Below are 9606 nucleotides of genomic sequence, written 5' to 3'. Positions count from 1 at the left end.
CTATGATGTGAGTGGTATAGGAAATTTCGGTTTCAAATAAACTTGAACAAAGTGCCGCAGGTTTGAAATCCACCCAACACACATGATACGATCATTTGGATTCTTAGGTGGGGCAGTGTGCAATGGAAAAAAAGTTTTTGAGAAACTGTAGCTTGTAAGATCTCCACACACTCTATCATACACATTTTCTATAAAATTCTCCATTTCATAGAAGCACATCCATTTATTCTCCGGTGTCGGTCCACTAATGCAAGGAACAAGAGATTCATAAAATGTATCAAAAGTTTCTTTTTTCTCATATAGACGAGTGTATGATTCTTTATGGCCCCTCCAATATTGGATAAGTTGATGGCGAACAAGTGTGTGATCCCCTTCTCCTTCACTGAGTAAAGCAGAAACAACTCGAAAACCGCAGTTACCGTTACCCTAAACATTGATGATCCATTCAATGTATTAGTGCATAAAAATCAGCATCTCTTCGATGAATGGAATTGTTGGTGGAGATGGGGAAGGAGGTGGTTTTCTAATGAGATCTATTTGAAAACAATTTTTGGGCTTTTGGAGTTGGAGAATCTGGAAAAAGTTTGTCATCATGTTCAAAACAAGAAGGAGATCGCATCATTGAACGGTGTAGGTTTCACCTTCTTAGGAGCACCTTTTGTTTTTAGCGGTTGAGATGGTGGTTTCAAATCTGTGATTTCCAGATAAGCAATCTTCCGCAATTGCTCTTTGATGTGGTTTTATATTGTCATCGGCTTTCAAAAATATCTCTTGTATCACTTCTCATTCGGTCAAAATAGAGATATCTGATTCAGTTTACCGTCTTTCATTACACCACCATCATCATCATCAAGTTTGAGCCTTTTCCATTGAGTGCAAACTCCATCCATTCGTTTCGAGCTATCAATTTTCACCTTCTTAGAAATAAGACAAGAACAAGAGATACCATAGGTTTTCATAAATGTGCAACCACACTTTGAGCTATCAGAACCTATATTCTCAGCTCATTTGGCTTCAGGAAAAAATATAATTCAGTCCTGCTCGAGATATGTTGCTGACCAACTTAAAATAAATATTGTTGTCTTTGAATCTGTGTTCCAACACTGAAATGCTACGACCAAATGATGTTTGTATCTTATTATGTTGATTTTGAATCATTTAGTTCACAAAGTCTCAACCTCTATACAAATCACCCATACTATTTCCCAACCAGTTCTTCAGAGTAGTGTGCAGACTCAAGTCGATTTGTTGTTGTATTTCTAAGGTGTCTAACCTAATCGGTCTAAGCACAAACAATTTTCTCCTTCACTTGATCTAGAATGGTACTTTCAACATATTTCAACAAATCTGAATATATTTCCCAAACTTTCCTAAAATGTATAACATCATCGACATATAACTCTTTTGTAGACGAATTTACTATAACATTCCATGTAATTGGGTGACCAACTAACTTTTCACACATGTCATGGTTATGTAAACCACATATCATATTAAGTCTCCATTTGTTTTTTGCCAACAGATAACCACGAAACTTAAAGGGATGCTCACATTTTCTTGAACTGGTGTCATCTCATTTGAAATTCTGGAGATGGAGTCTATACTTCCCACTTCTTTCGCATGTCATTGACACAAATTCACCTTTTCTATTCGAACCATTATCATATCATCCGATTAAAACACCAAACCCTAGTTTGGATGCCTCCATATGAATACATTTAAGCATGTGATCACGAACCTCAAAATCTTGTTCATTTGTAAATTAGTTGCCAACATCAACCTCCTTCACAACATCATGTTTCGCTTTCGGAGACACAATAGGCTTGGGGAAAACATCAGGGTGCACCATAACACTAATGAAAACTATAACATAAAATATTCAAAAACAGTGGAAAATGAAAACAGATTGGTTACAAAAGAAAATTGACTGACTCCGAATATGCTTTTCTTCGGAGAAGTTCCTTAAGACTCCAGAGATACGTTTCCAGACACGATACAAGTTTTATCAGCATCAAAACAACAATAATGTCAACAAGCAGGCTTAAAATATATGATCCTTACCTTGAAATCCAGCTTCCTTTGATCCTTTTGATATGATGAACCACGAGAATGAAGTTTTTGAGTGCAAATATTGATTGAGAATTAAGGGTTTTTGAAAAGGATTTTGGAGGAAAAATAAGTATGGAGTATAATTATGTAGGTGGTTGTTTCCTAAAAATGATGTTTGTTATTTTCGAAGATACATCTCCGAATATATCTAACATGTAAGGGTGACAAAATTTTAAATTTCCACTTCAATACTTCGAAGATGCATAGTCGAAAACTCTACTAGGATGATCAAAAATCAACAAATTGAGTTGATGTGCTTGAAGGAAGATGCATCTTCGAGACAGTTTTGGTCTAAAAGTGGAGTGGCATCCGAAGATAGCGTATTTTGTAGCATGTATAGGCCCGTCTGGAGATATATCTCTAAAATCTGATGGGCAATTTTGAATTTTTATAGGGTGTTTTTTCACCCAATAAGATGCGGTTAAAAGTTCTCAAAATTACACATGCATTATTGAATTGACCTTTACCTAGTAATATGAAACAGATTAGAGGGTTTTTAGGGCATAAGCTAAATACTTTGAAGAAATTCAACAATAAGATGCGGTTAAAAATTCTCAAAATTACACATGCATTATTGAATTGACCTTTGAAGAAATTCAAGTGCATGTTCATCAATCTTTCATAAAGATCATGCAATATCTCGAATCCTTTCATAAAGAAAGTTCGAAGTCATTCTCATCCTTCGACCTTAGATAGACTTTTTCGATCATAAGCAATACATTTGAATGGTTACCATCTAATGCTGTAAAACTTTTTATTGGATGGTTACCATTGATCGTGTAAAACTTTTTATTGGATAGCAATTAAACTCTGTATATTAATATATAATTTAAAAAAAAAAAACAATTATTACATTAGTATGATAAAATAATTTAAAAAACAAATATAGGATATAACTTGTAGATTTGGTTGATTCCGAAAACAAATTATAATACGGATGCTCAATGATACAAATTAAGAGCAACAAAGGGAAGAAAAATGGAAGTAACGTGTTGAATGATTCCATTATTTACCATCCTGTTCCATCATTTAAATATTAAGATTCCACAACATTCATTTCATCTCATTCCATCGATCTAACAATATCATAGGTTTAAACAAAAGCACTTTGTTAATTAAAGGTTTATCATATTTAAATTAGGGTTGAAAATTAAGGAGAAAAATGGCTAGTCAATTTTAATAGAAAAAATATTTCAAATAAAACAAAGTCAAAATCCCTTTTCCCTAGTAATTCTTTGATAAATTGAATTATCCATATAAAAGTTTTGTAAACACCTCCATCATCGTATGCAGTAGCATCTCATCTCATACAGTCAAAATGTTTGATAGCAGGGATCTTGTGAATGGTTCTAGTTAATGTACTGTATTTTCCCTAACATCGAAACATCCTTTTTGTCCTCAATTTCAACTAGACTGAATTGCAGCAAATAAGACATGAGAATCTAGTGTGGAGTACTAAACTTGGTCATAATGGCAGTGCATTACAAGCAACATCGTGTGCCAAAAAAGTTTCGGTGCACAGCTAATTAAATAGACGTACAGGAACAAAGGCACGAAACAAATCACGCAAATGGATGAAAATCATAGGCGACTTATCACAGCTTCCACTTCAGAAGGGGTATAAAGATGATATGCTGGAGCCACCCTGGCAATGTCAACGTTGTTGGGAGTGACCTGATGAGAAAAGTACAGAGAGGAAACAAGTTATATTTTATTCTCCATTTCATTTCAGTAGAGGGAGACAAACAACTGCAAGTACATGCGTTTAGTTTTAACTTTACCTTCTCTTCCATAACTTGTTTCAGAATGGATAAAGCAATAGTCTCAGCTTCTTGAAGAGACAAGTCCTGCACAACATAATAAATCAACACCAAACTCAGCTTGTTTTCATGTTATCTTGATGCCTCTATAATGAAAGATAATCTTTCAGCAAAATGTTGCCAGCCCATGAACAGAAATTTCAATACAGTTGTTATTAAGGGACTCTATATGTTGACATGAATGGTGTTAAATTAATTTGACAGCTGAAATTTGAAATTATAAACACTTAAACTAGTTCAACATTTTCCAGACAAACACAAGCAATGGATATATACTTGGGCAAATATCAATTCGAGTTGAATGGAAAACCCCAAAAAAATGGGGAGAATATACAATGGCATACTTGCTTGAAACAACAGAGATACAATAAAATAAGATTTTCTTTTCTAATAGCTTTTTTTACTGTTTAAACATATTTTCTTATCATTAACAAGATTTGTTTTATTTTGTCATGAACTAAATGAAAATCAAGTTAATCTTTACAGAAAAATTTATTGCAACTTCAGATAAATATAAATATATAAGTTACTTGTAACAGCATTGAGGTAATTAATATAAAAGTGTCCTCTTTCTTCTGAATCTATCCTGCCATTCATGCTGGATAACAGCACTCCTTATTTCCAGGGTAGGAATAATAACAGAGTGAAAATCAAGTTAATCTTGTAGAAAAATTGATTGCAACTTCAGATAAATATACAAGTTATGCATAATATAAATATACAAGTTATGCATAATAGCATTAAGGTGATTAATATAAGGGTTAATAGTAATTCACCCCCTGTGATGTTAGCGAATTATGCTTTTCCCCCCTCCCTACCTTTTGGCAACGGTTTTTTCAAAAAAACCGTTGCCAAAACCTGTCTTTGGCAACGGTGGGGGGTAAACCGAAACACGCTCATATTACAGGGGGGGTAAACTACTATTAACCCTTAATATAAAAATGTTCTCTCTCTTCTCAACCTATCTTGCCATTCATGATGGATAACAGCACTCCTCATTTCCAGGGTCTGGATCCTTTCTGTGTGTGGAAGGACATCTCGATTTATTTGTGTATGGAGTGAGTTATGATCCTCTTCATTTGTCAAAAGAAATGGAAGGCTCCTCTTTAAAAGAGGTTGACATAAATAAATTTGATTTTTAAATTATGTTTAATGATGGTGGGACCCACTTGGTGATCCAACCCAACCCACTGTCTAATTTTTGTTCTATCTCTCCAAATGGAACAATCTATTTCTTTTGAAAAATGGAAAGAAATCCCAAATTGAATCTATTTCTCAAGAAATTGAAGGATATATTTGGAGTGAGAAAGAGAGATGGTTTGTCAAATCTTTTTCATCATTTAATTCTTTTGAACTTTTCTTAATTTTTGTTCTCTCTCCATAATGGAGCCCTCCATTTTTTTAGAAATGGAGGAACTCAGCCCTGAGGAACATGCGAAAATAAAAATCCAACAGTTGTTTAATGAATATTCGAAAATCAATGTAAATCTCTTAAAAATAAAATGTGGCTAAAATGCTTTACTCCATAACCCATTCAACCCATCATCTCCATTCCTTCTCTGCCACGATGACCATCCACACGGCCCAACACTAAGCAGATCTCTGCCAATCTTATCTTCCCCAACGCATTGGTACCAACCACCTTTCATTATAGTTTTCTGTTCTTTTTATTGACTTTATTTTCCCAAACTTCTGTGTTTTTACAATTTTACTAATGATTACAGATTTGGGGGCAAGGATTTGCTGTTATTGTATTCGGTGAATCTCTTGTTAGTTTAGCATTCATATGGCTGCATTCATATGGGAGGGGACGGGATGAGGTGGCTGGAGCACAAATGAAGAGTAATGACCAACAAGGAGTTCTTCATCAAAAATGTTTTTTATTTAAAATAATAATAATCTCATCCCTTTTTGTGTTAACCGTGTGTTAATTCCGTGTGTTCACTCCCTTTTCCACATTTCAATCCCAACTAACAATTTTAATGCTATGAGCAGATTGAAAGATTAAGAAACAACCAACATTAAGAACAACAATTACCTTGTTGTATTGTTCTTGCAGAGAACTGTCAGCACCTTCTGATCCTGAACCAATGGCTTTTGCGTTGCATTGCCAGAATGTGCCAGAAGGATCAGTATAATATCTGCAAATCACAACATTTGCATTCAGTAAAAACAAGCCCAGAATGTAAAAACAACCAAACTGTATCATCTAGTCAGAGAAGTAATAGAGCCTCTGCCTACAAAAACAAAATACCCAAACTGTGCATTTATTTTCTGTTTTAACAATGATCTGCATTAGTATGTGTTGATGGGCATGAATATGAAAATTGCTTACAGTTTAGGGTTAATCTCAACAACTTATAGGGAGGTAAGATACGAACTACCCCCAATTGTTTCCCCTTAAGGTTCAAAAGGTGCTAAATTTCTACCATGAACTGGTTTGACGGAATAAACTAAAAGAAAAGAATATATTTTGCTCCTGTAGTTGAACATGCAGAGTAGACAACCGAACCACAGAAAAAAAAAATTATTTGCTTACAAACGAATGGTAAGAGTAGGAGGTGTATTCGAAACTATAGCATCTTTCTCTTGAAACCATAAAGTAATTGATAAGAAAAAAATGAAGGACTACATGACTGCGAAATAATTGCAATGATCTTCACAACTATTTTGAGAAAGGAAAAAAGAAATATAAAAGAAAGGAAGAAGTGATGAGCAAAGGTCATATGTTACTTTCAAGGAACAGAGTGAAACAGAAAAGTGAACACTGCAGGAAAATAATTCTTGGCAAATTTATCCGATTTAGAAATGATTCAACATCAAAGAAAAGTCATTAGAATCACATGAATCGCATCAAAATATCAATTTGATAAGTGCTACTTGTTAGCCACTCTTTGCGTATGAATAACTAGAAAAAGTGCAATTGTCCTAGAAAAAAAATTCACAAGTCCTTTCACTGATCCCCAGAAAAGTAAGTCTAACATATAAGGAGCAGCAACATCAACTCAAAAAAAGATTACTAATATCATAGATTCAGACAAACACAAAAAATGAGCCAAAAGGACAAGTCCATCACAGGATCCACATGTTAACCATTGCTTAGATGGAAAAAAAAATACTTACAAGCTAGGTCCATTCTCGTCATGGCCAGCAATGAGGAGAGACACTCCAAATGGTCGAGACTGTCGGAGAAAAAGAAATGGTGTTATAAAGGATACAAAATGGTGTCCAGTATCACCACCGGAAATAAGCATCTTATACAAAAAGAAAAAGCTTCTTGGTCCATGCATCGGAACCAATCTGTAGACTGCAAAATACACCTTACACAAGGACAGGTACTTGCTCCTTTAATAGGAATGTTATATTTCACAGTAGATGGAAATTTAGGATATTTATGCATCTCAAAATATAATATAATTACAAGAATTCTGTTTATATCTCCTCCATTAAACATTCAAAAAATGCAACCCGCAAAGCATTGGTATTTCTAGCAAATTTGTAAAGAAAAAGGAATCAGGAAAGTTCACAAGTTTTGAGCATTAAAGACTCTAAGCAACTAAGCAAGCAAACCAAAAGAAACACAACAAAAAAACTAAGAAGTTCTGTACCATTGATTCTTCATCGCCTTCACCGAAGCGCAAAGCTAGGTCACAAAGAGCTTGAGTTGTGGACTCTACAGTCATCGGTTCACCGTAAGAGAACCTATGATTCTATAAACAAACCAAAATACATCAATCGCCAACCAATCAACCAATCGCAAAAAATATCATACAAAGGTAACAAACAGTACCTGAGTTTCAACTCGTGCATGCTCAACAAGTGTACGAGCATCAGCAATCAATCCACTCATTGCACAACCAATATGGTCATCAATTTCCATAATTTTCTCAACGCTGCTAGGCTCCTGAAAGCAGAATTTACACTAAATTAATCTACCAAATCTCCCCACATGGAACATAACTGATAATAGTAATTACACAGTTATATATTGATAAAATTTCTACTAAATTAAATAAAAGGAACAAGAACAGACCAGTAGAGGGGAAGTAATACGCTTTTCAACTGCAAGGACAACACCCTCTTTGGTCTTCAAACCGATTGCAGTGGATCCAAGCTGCAATCAAGTAAAACCCATTAAAAACAGAAACACCTATAAACCCTAAAAGAGAAAGGCGAGATCGGGGAAAAACAAACAGCACACCTTGATGGCTTCGATTGCATATTCAACCTGAAACAAACGGCCTTCGGGAGAAAAGGTGTTGACTCCTCGGTCATACTCAGTCCTAATTCGTTCAGAAAATATCAATAAATTAGACCTAGAAATGAAACCCTAATACATTTGGGCGACCATGGATTATCTATGAAATTGAAATCTAGCAAGATTGAGAAACCCTGAAATGAAAAAATTGTGCGATAAAAGAGAGAGTGAGGGTTTTACCTTGTGAGAAACATTTTGGATTAGATTCGATTATCACTGCATAAAAATGGCGGAGGATTGAGAAATAGAAGAAAAAGCGGAAAAAGGAGAAAGAGAGTGAGATCGGAGTTACCTAACAGAGACGGTTGTGGGTTTTCAGTGCTCTTCGGTCTTTACTCTTTGAGGTTTGGGAATGAGCAATGGGCTTTTGCTTGTTTAGTATTCTTTTCTTGCTCAACAGGCTTGTAAAAGTCACAAATATTTTAAATATATTAATTGAATAAGGTTTTATTTGTTTCCATGAACAAATAAATATTTTTGTTTCCATGAGCTAAATTTTTAAATATTAATTAATCTCATTGTTGATAATTTAGAATAGAATTGTATTATACTAATTGAATGGATATAATGAAGGTTTATTTATCATGTGTCTCAATTTAATAATTTTTTAGGTATTGTTAAGATAGTGCAGTTGAAAAGTTCAAAGTTGTTTGAGAATATACAATTGTATAAATGCGAGTTTGAATATGAGATATCTCATTTATTTATTTTTAAGAAGTGAAATTTTAGATTATTGGACAAAAAACATATTGATAATATTCGACATAATTTAGTGTGCTTTTATGTGAAAAAAACATGTAGCTCGATAAACATAAATTACCATGCCAATGGCTCATGAAGACTGGTCTAATCCATAGTCACGATTCAATAAATGCGTGCAGGTGGACTCTCATTCCTAAACACCACATAGGAGCGCGACCTCTTTCAGCATAATCGTTGATGTACATTAAACGCTCATTTGTCCTTCATGTCGGACAATTATAATTGTTTATTTTGTCAAACCAGTTCAGGGTAGGAATTTAGCATCTTTTGAACCATAAGGGGAAACAATTGGGGGTAGTTTGTATCTTACCTCCCTATAAACAATTTTCATGTTCATGTCCATCAAGACATACTAATGCAAATCATTGTTTAAACAAAAAATAAACTCACAACATGGGTATTTTGTTTTTGTAGGCTGAGGCTCTATTATTTCTCTAACTAGATGTTACAGTTTGGTAAATGGTTGTTGATCATTTGTTACCTTTTTCAATCTGGACTTATTTTTACTGAACGCAAATGTTCTGATTTGTAGATATTATACTGACCCTTCAGGCACATTCTGGCAATGCAATGCAAAAGCTATTGGTTTAGGATCACAAGGTGCTGACAGTTCTCTGCAAGAACAATACAACAAGGTAATTGTTGTTCTTAAAGTAG

At 34.3% G+C, this 9606-nt stretch overlaps 2 protein-coding genes across 2 annotated transcripts; both read right to left on the bottom strand.

Annotated features, from left to right (window-relative positions):
• On the bottom strand, positions 1-890 carry LOC131628605 (uncharacterized). The gene is made up of 3 exons (XM_058899444.1): positions 821-890; positions 642-727; positions 1-426 (listed from the first exon to the last, which is right to left on the bottom strand). The coding sequence occupies exons 1-3, from the start codon at positions 888-890 to the stop codon at positions 1-3; spliced, it is 582 nt and encodes a 193-aa protein (XP_058755427.1).
• Positions 891-3307: 2417 nt separating this feature from the next.
• Positions 3308-8600, bottom strand: LOC131628596 (proteasome subunit alpha type-5). The gene is made up of 10 exons (XM_058899434.1): positions 8480-8600; positions 8368-8403; positions 8131-8212; positions 7963-8043; positions 7720-7833; positions 7538-7639; positions 7053-7111; positions 5968-6070; positions 3891-3956; positions 3308-3783 (listed from the first exon to the last, which is right to left on the bottom strand). The coding sequence occupies exons 2-10, from the start codon at positions 8379-8381 to the stop codon at positions 3691-3693; spliced, it is 714 nt and encodes a 237-aa protein (XP_058755417.1). The 5' UTR covers positions 8382-8403; positions 8480-8600; the 3' UTR covers positions 3308-3690.
• Between the last annotated feature and the right edge of the window lie 1006 nt (positions 8601-9606).

The sequence above is a fragment of the Vicia villosa genome, unplaced genomic scaffold (genome assembly GCF_029867415.1).
Source record: "Vicia villosa cultivar HV-30 ecotype Madison, WI unplaced genomic scaffold, Vvil1.0 ctg.000467F_1_1, whole genome shotgun sequence".
NCBI classification, from domain to species: Eukaryota; Viridiplantae; Streptophyta; class Magnoliopsida; order Fabales; family Fabaceae; genus Vicia; species Vicia villosa.
This window is presented reverse-complemented; position numbering and strand designations above follow the sequence as displayed.

Bases quoted from the DNA above. Each gene is read 5' to 3' on its own strand.
- LOC131628605 (XM_058899444.1), bottom strand. From the start codon at position 890: ATGGATGGAGTTTGCACTCAATGGAAAAGGCTCAAACTTGATGATGAT. The intron at 728-820 runs GTAAACTGAATC...ACCACATCAAAG, and splicing joins TGGTGGTGTAATGAAAGACG to AGCAATTGCGGAAGATTGCT. The intron at 427-641 runs GTGAAACCTACA...ATCAATGTTTAG, and splicing joins CAAAAGGTGCTCCTAAGAAG to GGTAACGGTAACTGCGGTTT.
- LOC131628596 (XM_058899434.1), bottom strand. The intron at 6,071-7,052 runs GTAAGTATTTTT...TGTGATTTGCAG, and splicing joins GACGAGAATGGACCTAGCTT to ATATTATACTGATCCTTCTG. The intron at 3,784-3,890 runs GTAAAGTTAAAA...TTTTCTCATCAG, and splicing joins AACAAGTTATGGAAGAGAAG to GTCACTCCCAACAACGTTGA.